Here is an 18,885-nt window from a genome sequence, read left to right as displayed (position 1 = left end):
GGGACCCCCAAACATCAAATGGGGCATTTAAAGTATTAACAGCTCCGATCAGTGGCGCAACTTATTGGAGCTGTTGCAGGTAGGCATCAGCGGTAAGAAACAGCCGACACCCGCATCGTATGGAGCGGGGGTCGATTCACGATCCCCCTCCATACATACACTGATCATGCAGGACGTAACTGTACGTCCTGTGTCGTTAAGGGGTTAAAGGAATGCTGTCATCTTCATGTTGCCTGAACCACAGGCAGCAGAAACTCCCAACAGCTATGCACAGTGCACCATTCCAGAATAAAGCATCCACGGGACAGTGTTTCAGCAGAAGCGTACTTTGAAGTTTGACTCAGAGCTGAGCTCTGAATCATGGAGGCGGGCTGCATCAGCCTAGACCCACCTGCATTATGAAAGCTGGGAGACATGCTGCGGGCAGGTAAAGGCTAGTGCCTTCAAACTATGCTTATGCTGAACCTATGCAGCGTTTCAGAATAAAACATCCATGGGGCATAGTGCATAGCTGTCTAGGGTTCATGCCGCCAGTGGTTCAGGTAACGTGAACCTAATGACAAAACCCCTTTAAGCATAATGATGGAAAAATGTGACCATTTCAAACTATACAAATAGTAAAAAGCATACCTGTGCAGAGCCTGCCCCCTTCCTCAATGTACTCCAATCCAAGTTTTGTTTTAGTCTTATCTTATCAAACTTACCAGATTTCCGGCAATCTTCAGTGGATTCGGGAAATGTTTCAACATTTCTAAAAGACTCCATTCCTTTGGTCTCCAGCTGTAAAACGATGGAAAAAAATAAGCACCTGACCTTGAATGCAGCTTCTGTTTATATAATGACAAACATTTAAAGGGAACGTATCACCTATTTTTTACTCATTAATTCCAGATAAGGACCAATTCTATTTTCATCTTCGGAATTTTTTTTAAAATTATAGAACAGTCACTAGCTTTTCAAATAACTTGTGCTTATGTGATCGCCAATGTGATAACTAACAAATAACTAGCTGTTCACTGCCTGTTGCCAAGTGATGCACATCCAGGAGGAGGGTGATAACTTCAGCTGCGCATAGAAAACTATGGGGGTGAGGCAATGCGCTGCTGGAGGTAGAGAAGCTTATATAGACATGCATACAGTTAGCAGTGAATGTTTACTGTGCTATGGCTACTGGAGTCATCTCTATTGCTCATTACTCCTCAAATGTGCTTTATGAGGATATTTCTGAGTGTTACAGACAGCAAGGGCCCATTCAGAGATGCATATTTGGGCAGCGTGCCGTCCATGTATTTCATGGACAGCATTATGTCCGGTAATAGGATTTGAAGCTACTGACATAGCCTATCGCTGCATGTCCTACTGTATTGTAATCCGAATTCACAAATAAAAATAGCACATGTAAGATACGGGGTCTATAAATATCGGACAGCAGATAGACGGATGTCCATGTGCGGTTTGATGTGAGTTGCGCCCAAGTTTCTCAGGTACAACCCATATATGCACTTCTGAATAAGACCTTAGAGAAGAGGTCCTACACTCTTCTCTGTGCACAGAAGACAGCATAGCAGTAGGCTCCAACCAACGCCTTAGAGACAACTGAAAGTTGCAAATCAGGCCTGCAGATGGGAAAACTGGCGATAAATGCATGATATAAGTCATATAATGGACAGAAATTATGTTACTCCTCATGTACACAAGGCAACTTATTCTGAAAAGTCAATTGCAAAGTTAGGTATGCTCTTAATATTCCGTATATTGCAAACGGGGGAGGCCACTTGCCAGAGCCGTTGTGAACAGTATTCAGAGATATAAAGCAACTGCATGGACTATAGAAACCTGTAGTCTGGAGATGGTTATCGACTTCTGCTCAGGTAACAGAGCATGCTTGTTATAGTCTTCCAGAGAAGTTATTATGCAGTAAGGTGGGCGGTAACCAACACCTATTGTGAATGGTCAACCCACTGTAGTACCTAGACTTGTAAACAGTAGGGGGACCAACTCTTGGGATGCATACAGATCATGAGATCGGGGAGGGTCCTATGTCCATGTTTGAATGTAGCAGTAATCGAGCATGCATGCTGCCACTCCATTCAAACTTCATGAGAGCGCCAGAGATAGAGCGCAGAACTCTGCTATCTTTGGCAATCTCATAGAGTTTGAATGACAACTTGCATGCTTGGCTGGCTCTCCAAATGATCTTGTGATCCCAGCGGTTAAATCCCCAACAAACCAGACCTATCTAACGCCTTAGGGATACAGCCATTTTTTAAAAAAAATTTCCCCATTTATGTTTTTTCTCCTCACTTTCAAAAAATGTGTCTGAGGGCTCGTTTTGGCGGGCCAAGTTCTATTTTCAATGTACTGAAACACTTAAAAATTCTAAGGGATGTGAAATGAAAAAGAAAAAACCCAAACAATTCTGTGATCTTTGTGGCAGATCTGGTTTCTACAGGGTACACACTGCAGCAAAACTGACACACTAACTTTATTCTGTGGGTTAGTACGATTGCAACAACACAAAATTTGTATTACTATTTTTTTTAAAATAAAGTATCTTTGGAATAAAAAAAAGCAAAAAACTGTCATCTTATGACCACATACCTTTTTTAATTTTTCCATCAATAAACTTGTGAGGCCTATGCTTTTTGTGGGATGTCTCGTAGTCTCTATTAGGGCTCTTTCACACGGGCGTATTTTACATCAGTATTTTGTGAGCCAAAACCAGCAGCGGGTCCAAAACTTTCCATTCTACTTTCTCTCCACTCCTGGTTGTGGCTCACAAAACACTGATGTAAAATACGCCCGTGTGAAAGAGCCCTTAGTATTATTTTGGAAAACATGACTTTTTGATCTTTTTGTTACATTTTTGGGGGTGGAAAGAGTGACTAAAGCAGGACAATTTTGACTTGGTGTATTTTTTCCTGAGACGTTCACTGTGCGTGATAAAAAAAAAGCGTAGATACGAGTTGATAGATACGTACTTTTATGGATGCAGCAATACCAAATGTTTAGTTTTTTAAAAAAATTAATTTTTTTTTAACATTTTTTTAGTCCCCATAGGGGGCGTGAACACCTCCTACAGTGTAATGGCATAACTTCATAAGCTATCTGCAATGGCAACCGAATGGCACTTCGCAATATCCATGCAGGGGGGGGAAGGGTGGGCCCTTTGGGGCCCCTGAACTCCAATTGAGGGATTTAAATATTGCTGTCATAATTCACAGTGACCAGTTAAAGGGTCAACGGCCATGATCAGCGTGAGCACTGATCGCCACTGTTACGGGCGGGTTTCAGCTGTTATTGTATTGAGCAGGGACGACCCCCGATCACACTCCATACAACCCTGAACCACCATGATGTAACTGTACGTCAGTGTTCAGGGTTAGGCTACCTACACATGGGTGAGAGAGAAACCTGTCCCGATATCGCACTGAAACGTGTGATTTACCTGCAGATGCAAGGCGATTTTCAGGTAAAAATGCCTTGCATCTGTGAAATTCCAAACCTTTTGTGCAAGAGCCATGCAATGTATTAAAAGGACCCATTGAAATCAATGGGCGATGCGTTACGAGAAACGCCCAAGGATAGGACATACCTAGAGATGAGCGAACGTACTCGTTTCGAGTACTTACGCACCCGAGTACCGCCATTTTCGAGTACTTCAGTACTCGGGTGAAAAGATTCGGGAGGCGCCGGGGGGTGGGGAGAGGCGTGGCGGTGCGGGGGGTAGCAGCGGGGAACAGGGGGGAGCCCTCTCTCTCTCCCTCCCCCCCCCCACTCCCCACTACTACCCCCCGTGCCGCCACGGCGCCCCCCGAATTTTTTCGCCTGAGTACGGAAATCGCGGTATTCGGGCGAAAAAGGGGCGTGGCCGAGCACGTTCGCTCATCTCTAGACATACCACAATGTGGTCTGAGAAAACATTGCTCATGTATACGACGCCATTCAAAAGAATGGGGTTCATATCTGCATGAGATTTGTGAATCTCGCAACGTACAAATCTCGCACGTTTCTCAGCCGTGAAACCGGCCTTAAAGTAGTATTCCAGGAATGAAATTTTGTAATGATACATCCCCTTTAAAAAAATATGCACAGAAGTTCAAAAAATTTTCGCATCCCGTCACAGAAGAACCAAGATGGAATGTATATAGCTTGTAGTATTTCCTTACTTTGTGCCAGTCATGAGTCATATCTACAAGATTACTTGATTTCTCTTGCTGGGAACAGTCACTTTTAGTCATAATAATGTGATGAAAATAGTCCTTGGAATCACAGCTACCCACAACTACTTAGAAGAAGGGCATGACAAAGCTGCTGAGTTTTCCAAGTCAACAGGTGCTATACAGGAACTTGCAAAATCACTGCCATCATGTAGCCCATGAGAAACTTGTCCTAGGATGTAACCCTTTGTATTAAGAAAAGAGAAAGGGGGAGGGCTAGAAATTAAACAAAGTGCCAAAGTGTTTCACTGCTGGAATGTCCTCTTCCTCAGGCCATTTACGTTGTACTTTTAGCACGTCTTGGTATGCCCTCATCCTTCCTGCATCTCTGCACTAGAAAGTAACAGGGATGAGAGTTGAATGCAGCTCTAGACTGGAGGGGGATGGGGAAAAGCACCGAAAAGGTACCTTTACATGAGATGAAGGGTACCCAAAAGAAACCGTAACCATCTTCTGGCAGGCGGGGCATTACTAGTACAGGTTGCTGTTGCTAGGTGAATATCTGTGGAAACCTAATGTGGTATGCCAGCCAATGTTGTTGGGGTAAGATTATGTTCGGCTCCACTTATTTTTTTTCTTCAACAAAGTGTGCAGTTTTTCACCCATTTCATGTTGGCGAATTCATATGAATAACATGCAGCTTGGAAATTTTGCTTCCTGTATAACGGCTTCATAAGTGAAACGTAGCAGGATCAGGTGAATTTGGGGGGTGAAGTAAGGGTGTTTTTTTTTGCCTTTTTCATGAAAACTTTCTTAACATTGAGGGCTGTGTGGGCAAACAGATGACTGGTTCTTTCAAGATGACAACACACCTGCCCGCACAAGGCTGAGCGTTATGCTAATTTTCATCAAAAATAGCTTCACACCCTTGCCTCACCCTCTGTATTCACCACTCAGCCGATCTCGCTCTGGGCGGTTTTTTGTTTTTGGGAGTAGAAAAGAAAGCAATTTCACAGCTGCACGATATTCGTATAAATTGGCCATCACGAAATGGGCGAAAAACTGATCTCCTTGTAAAACACCTTTAAATACAAGAAACTTTCCTACAAAACAAGTGCGCAAATTTTAAAAGGGTTGTTCATGGGCCTCTATCAGCAAGAAAGAAGAGCCCGTGTATTGGCAGGCCTCTATAAGGAAATCCTCTCTGCTGCAGCCTGAGATCACAGCGAATTCCAGCAGCCAGACATCATTAGAAAACAAAAGTGCAATGGGGACTACGAAGTAAAACCCACTTTCTGGATTCAGCTACTGAGCTTTTGTATAGGAATGACACTTCCCTTTCATATGAACCACCAGAAAACACTGACCAAAGATCTAGGGCAGAAAGTCTGAACAGATTCTGACCACTAAAACCCAGTCTGTCTCCAGTATCCGGAAGGACCAAGCTGACTTTTCAGTAAAGGTAGACAAATACACCAACACAGCACATGCAGGAAAGCCCAACTTGGCACTTTTCAGTTTTTGTGATGCGTTTGATGTATGCAGGGAAGGCTCGGCGCAACTATTTGAATCCACAGGCTTCCATGTTACCATGTAGAATTCATGTTGTAACCAAGTATTCCCTATAGAAAGATTTCACTTAGCAGTTAGCCGCACAGTCAGCAGTCCATTATGACTTTGCTGTCGTTAAATGCAAAAAGTGAGGGAATACAGGCCATTTCCCTTTTAGATGCATACCTTGGGACCATTAAGGTAGTCAGAAGGACTCATTTGGACATTAGTGGAGAAAACCTGAAAAAGGAAAGACGTAAAAAAAAAATAATAAAATAAGTAAAATTCACTTTTCGCAATCCCTCCCCACAACCACCCCCACAGACCAAAGGACCGCTGTGCTAGATTTCATGGTCTGTAATGCAGAGGGAAAAAAACATAGCAGCACATACATGCATTTTCAGTAAGAAATTCACAATATGCTGTGAGCATCTGTCATGCACTGCGAATGACTAACCATGTGTTTACAGCTCAGTTGTAATGTACTATTAAAGGGCCATACCCCCTAACCCAATTGTCTTCCATTACCGCACCCCTAACATAATTATCTTATCTTATACTTATGAGGCACCATCGTGATTATTTATGCTGTGCTATCAATCCAAAAATGTATCGGCACAGCACCAAATGATTAGCTAGAGGCAGTACCATCTATCTGCTGGGACGATAGTGTCTATATAAGCATTACCCTCTCTATTCTCCTACATGAGCTAGAGAACATATGCATACAGTCAGGGAGGATGAACTGTCATCTTCATTGTAACTGTGTGGCAGGAGCCTCTAATCATCACTAATAACTGATAGGAGTTTGTCCTCTCTGTGAAAAGCTTGTGTGGTACAGTTCATTCCCTTTCATCATACAGGAATTTTGGTGACTGAAATACTGACTGTGACCACCTGGAAATTACTTGTTTCTGTGTTTTCTCATAATGAGCTCACATGATCCACCTGAGAGACTCCAGGAATTTCCAGGTAGAAAGGTTATATCCAAACAAAATACTACTAGTTGACTTATGTACACGGGGTACTAGATCCATAATGAAGAAAATGTTTCACTGGAATTGTCCTTTAATCACATTTTAGCATCTACGATACCATAAAACACAGAAGGGGCATTTTCCTAATCTCTTCTCACTGATCTTTTCCCCCGAGATGGACAGTTATCCATAGTGACACTACTTATTGTACAACTCTATAGAGCCCTTTCTCATTTTCTTGCTCTTCAAAAATGCATGAAAAAAATACAGCTAGCTTTTATAAAAATGCAACATGGGGTTTTAATGACATCTTTAGTGTCATTTTATAAGTGCGTTTTTCAAGTCCAATAGAAAAGCCCATGAAAAAAAACTGCAGAAAAGCCCCCAAAAACACACACACACAAAAAAAAAAAAGGATCAAAAAGAAAAAAAACAAACAAAAAAACATAGAAATACAGAAAACTGCCCCCCCCCCCCAAGAACAAAACATACCCAACAAGCATAGCATTTTATTAATAAAAAAAAAAAAAACCACAACGCTGCCACTGACCCAAAAAACAAAACAATCGTATGTAGTACATTTTATATTTCAATACAAAGTCCAAAGTAACATTTCATCACAAAATAAACAATTGTAAAAAATAAAACATGTTTTGTGAATTATGCCTAATACAATCACTAGTGTAAAACTTAAATAGCAGGGCCTAGAGTCAATTTTGGAGGAGCAGACTTCATATTTTTTTTCTGGTCAGGCCAAGTAGTACTTTGCTTTACTTAAATGCATGTATTGTGGGCTGAAAATCATTTTTTGCAAGAGGATTAATAAAAGTTTTGCGGTATTAGTGCATCTTGATGCCACCAGGAAGTCCTGGTGGAGTCAAGATTGACAGGGGGTGACGCCCCCTGTACCTGATTGGCTGCTGAGCTGCAGGTCCTGAAATGGCCACGAAGGATGAACTGCAGCAAGTGTCTTCCCTGGGGCGTCGGTAGAAGGGCAGCTCAGAGCTGCTAGAAGGGCAGCACGGGAGACACCAGAAGTGCATTTACATTTCCACTGCAGCATGATTTGCCTGCGGCTGTGGGGCACAAGCGCGTGGCAGGTCGCGCTTCACATCGTTCATGCCTGAAGTTCTCAGCATTGGCAGCTTTCAGCAGGGAAGCGGCCGTCAGGGACCACAGGGGCCCCGGCCGTCACGCAGGTTACAGCAGCCTTTCCGGGACAAAGCTGTGCGGAACACAGCTCACACAGACCATGGCCGTGTTAACTCTACACATCCAACGGGGGACAGCTGGTCTGCTTACACTGCTGGCTGCAGCCGACTATGCTTTCTTTGTCCCAGCACTGCAGGCTTTGCCTGAAGAACATTTATCTTCTTAGTCTGACATTATTATAAGTTAATAGTGCCATGTTACAGCAGGAAACATGGCATTATTTACAGATAATAATGTCAGACTAAGGCCTCCTTCCCACGAACGGATTTCCGCCGCGTAATTCGCGGCGAAAATCCGCTGCGTTGCCCGCAGCTATTAGGTTCTATTGAACCTAATAGCACAATGCTCACGATGCGTAATTCCACCGCGGAATTACGCACCGCGATTTCTCCCGTCCTCACCCGCAGCATGCTCTATTTTCTGCGGGTGAGGACGGGCTGTACGCACTGACGGCTTCCATTGCAGTCAATGGAAGCCGTCCGTTCACGCTATCTCCCGCTGTAACCAGCGGGAGATAGCGTGAAAAAACGCTTTCCCGCCCACCGCCGCGCGTCATATGACGCCGTATGACGCGGCCCGCCGCGTCACGTGACACGGCCGGCCACGCACGTGACACGGCCGGTGACACGGCGGCGGTGGGCGGGGGAGCGTTTTCACGCTATCTCCCGCAGGTAAGTATAGGGGCTCTGGGGGGCGCCGTGACGGGCTTCACTGCGTAATATTACGCGGCGGAGCCCGTCACACTCTTGGGAAGGAGGCCTAAGAAGGAAAGTTTCCTTCAGCCGAAGCCTGCAGCACTGGGACAATGCAATGCACACTCTGCTGCTAGGACCTTACACCCTTGGCCCTATCAGGAGCTGGGGGTGTGTCAGGGGCATTCCCCATCAAACCACTAGCTTCCGGTGGCGTTAAGATACACTAATACTAAGTTTCGCACCCTTAGGCAGTTTTACCACTGAGTGGACCGGTGTATCTCTGCGTATGGTAGCGATTTTTGATTTTTGAATGTGCATGACAGTATATTTCACGCACACTGCCTTTTTCAGTCTTAGTTTCTTTTTTTAATTTATTTTTTACATTTCCCGCTCTGACGCTTTGAGATGTTGCATTTAAACAGCATTACGTACGCACCCATAGAGAACAAAAGGGCACTATCGTGAGTAACATGCGGTAAAATGGAATATGCTTTTTTTACTCATGTATTATACACAATGAGAAACCGCTAGTGTAACATCGAAAATCAATGCATTTGAATTGCCACAATGTACCGCTTTGTACGCGCATAAAACACAACTAAAATACATGCATGTGAGCGTGGCCTTAAAGGGGTTGTCCCGTGAAAGCAAGTGGGGTTATACACTTCTGTATGGCCATATTAATGCACTTTGTAATATACATCGTACATTAAATATGAGCCATACAGAAGTTATACACTTACCCCCTCCGATGCTGGCGTCCTCGTCTCCATGGCGTTGACTAAAGCTGCCTTCTCCTTCCATTAGACGCGCTTGCGCTGTGCGGTCTTCTGCTCTGTTGAATGGGGCTTCTCTGGCGTGCTTGCGCCGGAGAGCTGGTCTGCGCATGCGCAGAAGACCTCGGCGGCGCAAGCACCCCAGAGAAGCCCCATTCAACAGAGCAGAAGACCGCACAGCGCAAGCGCGTCTAATGGAAGGAGAAGGCAGCTTTAGTCGTCGCCATGGAGACGAGGACGCCAGCACCGGAGGGGGTAAGTGTATAACTTCTGTATGGCTCATATTTAATGCACGATGTATATTACAAAGTGCATTAATATGGCCATACAGAAGTGTATAACCCCACTTGCTTTCACGGGACAACCCCTTTAAGGCCCATTTAGACAACGATAATCGCTCAAGAGATGTCGCTTAAGATGAGCGATCACCTTGTGCTGCCAGCGGAGGATGCAGAAGACAAGCAGGGTGTCCTCACTTATCTTCTGCATCAAGCTGTTCCCTGCTCCGAGCGCCTGGCTGTTATATAGCCGAGCGCTCGGAGCAGAGGATGCAGAAAACAAGCGGGGTGTCCCAGCTTGTCTTCTGCATCCAGATGTTTTCTGCACAGAGCGCCCGGCTGCTATACAGCCAAACGCTCCATGCTGGGTATGGAGAACAGACATGGACCGCTCTGTTCTTCATACCCCGCCTGTCATCAGGGTGCGGAATACAGCTGAAACAATAATATCAGCTGTATCCCGCTGTGAATTCCTGATAAGGCTCATCGTTGTCTTTCAGCGTGCTGAAAGACAACGATGAGCGACGGGATAACAAAAACTGTACGATCTCAGTGCAGTTACACACAACGATTATTGCTCAAAAGACGGCTTTTGAGCGAATTTTGCGCGATAATCGTTGTGTCTAAATGGGCCTTTAGGCTTCCGCAGCTTCTCTATTTGGTTTTGAGCCCTGAGCTCCCAGGAGCTAATCAGTTAATTTACAATCACAAAAAAAAGAACTCTGTTGTGGTTATAAATTAGCTGATAACGTTTGGGAGATGAAGTGTATACAGTGATACATAGAAGGTGCACAAGTCAAAACAATGCTAAATACTTAAAAAACCCTGTTGCAAAATTGATTTTCAGCTCAAACTACATAAAAAGTAAAAAAAAAAAAAAACCCAAAGAGGTGACTATAGCCTTTAGAGATTTTCCTTGTAGCAAAATAAATGTATACAACACAGATCAGTTTGTATAAAAATTGTATAAAAATTTGGTTGTTTTCTGTCAGCAAAACACAGATTTTTATCCATGTGTAGTTCCGTATGTAGTCTGTGTGTCTTTTTTTTTTTTTTTTTTAAACTTCTGGTCATTTGTTTTTCACATCCACAAAAACCCCCACAAAAGTCAAAAACAAAAATCAAAGGGCATATTCACATGGGCGTATATCGGCTGGGTTTTCACGCCCCGGCTGATATACGCTGTGCCCCTCCGATGCATTGGTTTACAATGCATCAGTGCACAGGGGCATATCTCCGCAGCGTAAAAGCGCCCTGTAGGCGCCAATGACTATGTGAGCCAATGACAGCTGCAGGAGAAGGGAGTGAGAGGGAGTTTAGCAGCGTGGCTGCTAAACTCAGTCCCCCTTCCCCTCTACGCCCCTTGTCCCTGTTTGAAATGGGAGGGGCAGGACAGGGGCACAGATAAGACCCGCCCATTGCAAACAGTGGCAAGGGGCGGGAGCTAAGCATACTAGCTCCTGCTCTGTCCCAGCTCCTCCCCTTGCAGAGAGTCGGCGAGGGGGAGGCAAGGGGAAGACAGCCCGACGCCGTATGCGCTGCCCCGTGCATCACACGGTAGCGTATATTGGACGGCCGATATACGCTTGTGTGAATAAGCCCTAGGGCTGGGTCCACACGGGGCTTATTTCCAGCAGAATGTCTGCTGCAGATCAGCAGTTGAAAGCCTGCCACCAGACTCACACTATATGATGCAAACTTTATCACAATTTCCTGTGCGGAATTCATCCTCTCATTAAGAAGAGGTAAATTCGGCAGTGGAGACTGTGATAAAATTGACATGCTGCAGAATTCAATTCCACACCGCAAGTCAATTTATGCATGGGTTTTGTTCGGGGTATTTCCGCAGCTTGTGGACAAGATTTTCAAAATCAGCTGACGTGATACTCGGTTAATACATACGCCAATTTCTGCCTTTCAGCTTTCTGGCTTACTTATTGCAATTTGGCAACTTTCTTGTATCCAATCTGAGCTGCTTTGTAACCTTTTTTGTCATTTTAAAGATGGAATTTATTCACATGCAATTTCTGCATATATTTGATAAGGTAACAGACAAAACAACTCTTATTACATATATGACATTAGAAGGAAAAATTAAAGTCAGTGTTCATACATCTACCAGCAGGTCTCTGTCTATGCTGAATTGACGTCCAGTTAGTAAGGCTTTGAAATCTTCTAATGTGCAGTCAATGCTGTCCAGATAATCTATCAGTTCCACTCTGTAAAACAGGATAACTAGTATATTAAATCAGCAAATATAAAAGCAGTTTTAAAACTCATTCACACAGCCATTTCTGCAAAATGGTATTAAAAAAAAAAAGACTCCCGTTTTAAGGTCCATTGGTTTTAATGGTATTCTCTAGGCTCAGTTCGAATACTTATTAGATTTTATTGTTTTATTGTTTACTAGCTGATGTATCTGGCTTCGCCCAAGTTAATTTGGTACAGGTGTTTACGTGTTTGCACAGAAAATTTTATGAAGTCAAGGTTCCTTTAGAGCAACAAAGGAATAAAATATGTATACACATAGAGGAGCGTTAGATTCTCCTCAGGCTGCATGTACCGATGTCCCTCTGCAGAATGTGCCACCCCTCCCACTCTCCTCATTTAGGAGCTAAAGAATGCTTGCGCCAAATTTTACGCTTCTACGACACCGAGAAGTTACATTAGGGGCGCACTTACTTTTGCAATTAGCATTGAATAATCCAGTTGTGATCCCTTAACTTTTCCTATTAAGGGCCTAAAGAATGGTTGTGCCAAATTTCATGTTTGTGAGACACCGGGAAGACATGGAGATATATATATATATATATATATATATATATATATATATATATTTTAACATTACAGTCAATAGAACTTAACAGACAGGATTTTGTTTGGTTCCATTTTTGATGTCTATTTAACAGATCTGTTTTTAAATGCGCATGCACAAAAGATTAGAAAAAAAAAAAGTAAAAGGATGTAGATGGAAGCAAATGGGAAAACTGATAGAAACTGTCTGTTTTCTAATGGATCAGTCTACCAGATTTGTCAAAAGTCATAAATTATGATTTTTGCTTTAATTCTTTTGCCAGCGCATCATTTCAAAACGGAAATCAAAACGCTGATGTGAACGAGCCCTTACAATGCTCTGTTCACACCTATGTAATGGTTTAGGTCTATAACAAATCAGTCATATGACAGGTACTAACAGTACCCAACAGTCTCCATCAATTTAGAATGGGGTCCAGCATAGTGTTCGTCTTTTTGGCCAAAAAAAAACGCATGATGAAGGTTCCAGATCCTACAAAGCAGGGCTTCCGAGTAGATGCATTGTCTGTGGAGCACAGAGATAGTCATCAAACTCTACTTGCAAAACACTGGGGTATCTTGGTCCCTCAGTTAAGTAATCCAAAAGAGATTTTGATACTGAAGAACTGAAAATATACCCACTGCACTAAATACAACTATGTAATTAAACAGTGGAAACATTAAAAAGCAAGTTGTCATTTGTTCTGACAAATGTTTGTGATTCGAGATTTGTAAAAAAATGTAATTACAGCAAGAAGTACCTCACTGCAGCAATGACAGGCCGTACATTCACATAACCCCAAGTGCAGCATGTCTTCATCCTGGGAAACGCCTGTTAATCTTAACCCCTTAAGGAACAAGCTGTTTTGCAACAGGAACAGACACTTTCTAGGGATTTTACCCATGTGGTAGTTTTACTGCCTTATTTTTTTTCCTTTAGCTACCAAAATTATTTTTGTTGTGTTTTCGTTTTGTGACATATAGGGCTATATTTTAAATATCTTTTTCCACTGACTTTTTTACCCAATTTTTTTAGCTTTATTGGGGGTAAAAAGCTTAAAAAAGAAAAAAAAAAAGGATTTTTTTAAACATTTATAGGTTTTTTTTTTATACTACTATATTTACGCTAAAATAAAGTACGGGAACGGGTTCCTCATTTTTGTTTCGGACGTTTTGATGGTATGTATGGTTTTGGATTACAGGGCGCATGTAGCGATGGTTTTGGTCGGAGTCAGCTTTGGGTTATTTTCTTTCTTATGTATGTATTGTTTTATTCTGTACTATTGTTTTCTTTGTGTATGTAATTGTGTTTTTTACCTTCTTTGCCCCCCATGATGTCATGTAAGACCTCTGGGGGACATTCACATGTTTTTTGGGTTTTTTTTCAATTATTTGACACTTTCCCACTGTAGCAGGGCATGCATAGGAACCCCAGTTACAGGGGAAAACATCCCTTGGTGATATTGGTCACTGGCAGAAACTGTTAAAACCCACTTTGCCCTCCTCCTTCGGGTTATCAGCTGTGACTAACAGCTGACAACCCATCCTGCTTCTGATTGATTGCAGAAGCAGAGGTTTTAAGCTCTGCTGTAATTTTACATACTGCTGGGCTTTAAGCCCGGGACCAAGCGCCCGGCCAAGATAGTGCATACGGTACGCATTCCAGTCAGACGCTTTTATGCTGGCCAGAAAATAGTTCTGGAACTTTCTTTTCCAGCCAGAATACGGATGCTGTCATAGACTCCTATGGGAGCCAATGACAGCTGCCGGAGAAGGGAGGGAGTTTAGCAGTGTGTCTGCTAAACTCCCACCCCCCTTCCGCCCCTTGCTGGCTGTTTGCAATGAGAGGGGGTGGAACAGGAGCTAGTGTGCCAAGCTCCCGCCCTATCCTCTTCCATTGCTGGCACCCGACAAAGGACGGAGAAGGGCAAGAGCATAGCACACTAGCTCCCGCCCCGTCCCTTTGTCGAGAGCTGGCGAGGTTGCGGAAAGGGGAAGGCAGTTTACTGGAGCCAAACTGTCTCCCCCTGCCCAACGGAATCCTGGGCTCGGCGTATACTCACCGGACCCGGGCTGCTACAGGCTGGATGAGTGGGTTTCTGCACAGCCGGCGGGCCGGATTCGGGCCTTGTGTTTGACATGTGTGCTCTACGGTAATAATCTTACACAATCAGCTGTAAACATTCTTTCATGAGCTGCCACTTACTTTCCAAGGAGATTGATATTTTGAGAAAGGACTCCACTTTCATTAAGAATAGAATCCATCATGGTGACGGGATCTTCTGAGTTTAGTGAAGACTGGTTATTCAACTGCAGAGGACCGGACATTAATGGGCTTGAAATATCCTCACGGACTGGGCTCAGTTGCCCAATTTCATCTGTGGCTCTATGTTCTTGAACAACTGGGGAATCTTCATATTCATCTTCACTGTCATCCTCCACTATAACAATTTCAGGTGAGAGATGTCCACTAGAAGAAACAAAGGATTCAGATTACATTTTTCCCTGCTGTAATTGGTTCTGGAGTTTTCTAGAATGCAACCAAAATACTGCAGTTTCAAACACACACATTATAAAGTCCATGTGTGATTTTTAGGACATAACATTACGCGATGACTAATATAAGTAAATTTTCTCATTAGCTGAGATTTGACTAAATAAAAAAAAAACAAAACAAAAAAAAAACTCCATTTTTTTTCTCATCGGGTCATTCCAAGATAAAATCACCCAAGGGGTTATATTGACCCAGGTGGGTGGGGGTGTCTTCTCCCACGTTTCTCCACTCATGGGAGAAGAAGAGAAGTCAGATAATATATATATCTGTAGGTGGGTGGGGGGGTTTAGCTATGTTCCTTCCATCACTAATCCCAACTATTTTATGTGGATGGTAGGACCAGCTGGAGGAAATTTTTAGCCCACATTCCTCAGGATCAGGCCTGGCACCCTTTGAGACATGAGTGCTTTTATGCTGCAGTGCTTGCAGAAGGCCACATAGCCCACATTAAAACGTCAGATCCCTACTGGATGACCACCCTACTTAATCTCCAGTACAAGGCCAAAATAGCAAATCTTATGCCGACAGTGAAGAGGAATGCCAAAATACAGCTCTATCAGGACAGATTGTTAAGCACTTGAGCAGAGCTTTCCTCATGGCTGCGGGGATGTATCTACGCCGCAGCAGCACCCCCGCTGATGGCAGGGGAAGTCTAGAAAAGGTGAAAAATAGATTTTTTTTTTTCTGCCTGTTGCAGCCCGCAGTAAAAGCACAGGTTAGGACTAACAGTTACAGGCAGCATTTATCCATGATGGTCCAAGAGTATGTCAGCGCCAGTGTGGATGTACTTATGACGTTGGCCCCTTTGACTACTGTGTGTCTAAACGCCAACTTCTACTGGACGAGTGTCGGGCAAACTATGCCCGACACGCGTCGCTGCATTCACTATCTCCCATGCTCCTGCACGGGAGATAGCACAGCTGGCTCGCACACGGAGCGGCCAGCAGGGGGGCGGGGCAGTGCAGGAGATTTCTCTCCTCTCGCTCCCCCGCCCCTCTCCATTCACATAACACAGGTCAGACCTACCATCAAGGCCGGAGGCTATGTCTCTAAAACATCTTTCTAGATAGAGTAGATATCCATCAACCGGAATTATTCATACATTATCCGAGTAAAACAACCTAATAGAGCCTCTTTCAATTAGAGAGAATCACTGAATAGAGTGTGAGGTTAATCCAAACACCACGACTATTAAGCTGAGTGTTGGAGATTTGCATCAATAAAAATACACTCTAAATACTACAACTATTAAGTCAAGGGTTAGAGAATGTTACTAATTTAGAGACGTATTGGCTGCACATCTCTGTAGACTCAATCTACCCAAAATATATATGAAAATGGGTGTAATAATGGAGTACTAAGACTGATATTATACAATTGTGCATGCCATATCTGTTTGTCTTTGTCCTGTGTTTTGTTATACCCTTTTCTGATATATAGAATCTAATCGATAGGCTGACCGCGGAGAATCAGGGCAATTCGCAGCATGCTGCGAATTGGCTGCCGTGTCGGCACTTTCCATAGCAATGCTATGGGAAGCGTCGGCCGGCGCGATTCGCCGGTGATTTACTGCCGGCGAATTAACTACTGTGGACAGGGCGCCTTAATCACTAAACAATTAAAGGGGTTGTCCCGCGCCGAAACAGGCTTTTTTTTTTTTCAATAGCCCCCCCGTTCGGCGCGAGACAAACCCGATGCAGGGGTTTAAAAAAACAAAACCGGATAGTACTTACCCGAATCCCCGCGCTCCGGTGACTTCTTACTTACCTTGCGAAGATGGCCACCGGGATCTTCACCCTCGGTGGACCGCAGGTCTTCTCCCATGGTGCACCGTGGGCTCTGTGCGTTCCATTGCCGATTCCAGCCTCCTGATTGGCTGGAATCGGCACACGTGACGGGGCGGAGCTACGAGGAGCAGCTCTCCAGCACGAGCGGCCCCATTCAGAAGGGAGAAGACCAGACTGCGCAAGCACGTCTAATCGGGAGATTAGACGCTGAAATTAGACGGCACCATGGAGACGGGGATGCCAGCAACGGAGCAGGTAAGTGAATAACTTCTGTATGGCTCATATTTAATGCACGATGTATATTACAAAGTGCATTAATATGGCCATACAGAAGTGTATACCCCCACTTGCTTTCGCGGGACAACCCCTTTAATTAATGAGATGAATGGTCAGGTGTTACCCCTTGGGTGATTTGTCCTGGAGTGACTTCAACAAAAATGAGGTTAATAAAAAGAGCAATGCAAGTCCATGAGGTAATTAAAACAAAACAAGATACAAGTCCTGTCCCAAGTTTTCACAACCAATCAAAAAGCACTTTCATAGTACAGAAAAAAACGATGCAAGTCCAGGCATGATCCTGGTCAGACTCGACAGTATTACATTAGTAAGGCTAGGAATTAATCAGGTTCGCTAGTCTCTCCGTAAACTATAAGAGCTTCAAATGGAAATGGATGAAAACCAACATCCTTGTTACAGACAAGCCTTGCAAGCAAAAGAGGCTTCCACGGAATCTGCCAAATAGATCCGACACATTACAGAACCTTCCTGCGACTGTTAGGCCTCCTTCCCACGAACGGATTTCCGCCGCGTAATTCGCGGCGAAAATCCGCTGCGTTGCCCGCAGCTATTAGGTTCTATTGAACCTAATAGCACAATGCTCACGATGCGTAATTCCACCGCGGAATTACGCACCGCGATTTCTCCCGTCCTCACCCGCAGCATGCTCTATTTTCTGCGGGTGAGGACGGGCTGTACGCACTGACGGCTTCCATTGCAGTCAATGGAAGCCGTCCATTCACGCTATCTCCCGCTGTAACCAGCGGGAGATAGCGTGAAAAAACGCTTTCCCGCCCACCGCCGAGCGTCATATGACGCCAAATGACGCGGTCCGGCCGCGTCACGTGACACGGCTGGTGACGCGAGAGCGGTGGGCGGTGACGAGCGGTGACGAGCGGTGACGCGGGGGTGGTGGGCGGGGAAGCGATTTCACGCTATCTCCCGCAGGTAAGTATAGGGGCTCTGGGGGGCGCCGTGACGGGCTTCACAGCGGAATATTACGCTGCGGAGCCCGTCACGCTCGTGGGAAGGAGGCCTTAGCGGTTTCAGAAAGATTGATGAAGAAGAATAAGAAAGGATTATGAAAGTCGTGAATTTCTTTGGGGAAAAAAAAAGTCACATCTTTTGCTATTCATTAAACTCACACAAGCAAAATGAAGACGTTCTCTCAAATCAAGGAATTTCTTTCATCTGTTGGGTAAGGGCTCGTTTACATTAACAGCAAAGGTTCTGTTCGGAACCTCAGTTACTGATTTTTGTTAAAAAAAAAAAGGATGAAATCGCAAGCTACACTATTCTGTGTTGTAAATTCTGGCAAAAAGCTGGACTGCTAGACAGAAATCGAAGGAAGCTGGTTATAGGCAATGGGGCACTATATAAGACGGATCCGTTCTACCAGGGAGTGCAGTTTTTCTATTCCCGGTACAGAGCAGGAAAACAGGACTCCGAACACTGATGTGAACGAGCCCCAAGAAGATTTGAAACCAATGTTGCAGAAGAAATGCAAGTCTGCCAAAAGGCTCTTATTGCCATTCATGAGATTTCAAACTGCAGAATTATTCATGAAGACTGGGAAGTTACCTGGGAGTAAAAGAGGGCAACAGAATTCAATCCCATAAGCTCAGACATTCATTACAACTGTCACTTCTTGTTAAATTGCAAGAAACTGTACAAGTCTCTACAACCAAGGCATCAGACACCACCTACAGCAATAGTTTTAGAACAAGGGTGTCAAACTCATTTTTTACAGAGGACCATATTAGCCTTCAAAGGGACGATTGTAAGGCAATATAATAATAGTGACCGCAGTAGTAATAGTGACCCCA

General features: G+C 44.1%; 1 protein-coding gene across 2 annotated transcripts in view; it reads right to left on the bottom strand.

The window, feature by feature from the left end:
* The window catches only part of HSF2 (heat shock transcription factor 2), a 43,749-nt gene that overhangs the window by 5,384 nt on the left and 19,480 nt on the right, over positions 1-18,885 (bottom strand). The window contains exons 9-12 of one of the 2 annotated variants that reach the window (XM_066606442.1): positions 14,649-14,912; positions 11,763-11,868; positions 5,898-5,951; positions 705-780 (exon numbers count right to left, since the gene is read on the bottom strand). In XM_066606442.1, the coding sequence (XP_066462539.1) occupies positions 705-780; positions 5,898-5,951; positions 11,763-11,868; positions 14,649-14,912 (500 nt within the window). The remainder of the gene's footprint in view (positions 1-704; positions 781-5,897; positions 5,952-11,762; positions 11,869-14,648; positions 14,913-18,885) is intronic. The other variant, XM_066606451.1, reaches the window with a different exon arrangement.

This window comes from Eleutherodactylus coqui, chromosome 1 (assembly GCF_035609145.1).
Source record: "Eleutherodactylus coqui strain aEleCoq1 chromosome 1, aEleCoq1.hap1, whole genome shotgun sequence".
In the NCBI taxonomy this organism is placed as follows: domain Eukaryota; kingdom Metazoa; phylum Chordata; class Amphibia; order Anura; family Eleutherodactylidae; genus Eleutherodactylus; species Eleutherodactylus coqui.
The sequence above is the reverse complement of the archived record's forward strand: the minus strand, read 5'-3'. Positions and strand labels throughout refer to the sequence as shown.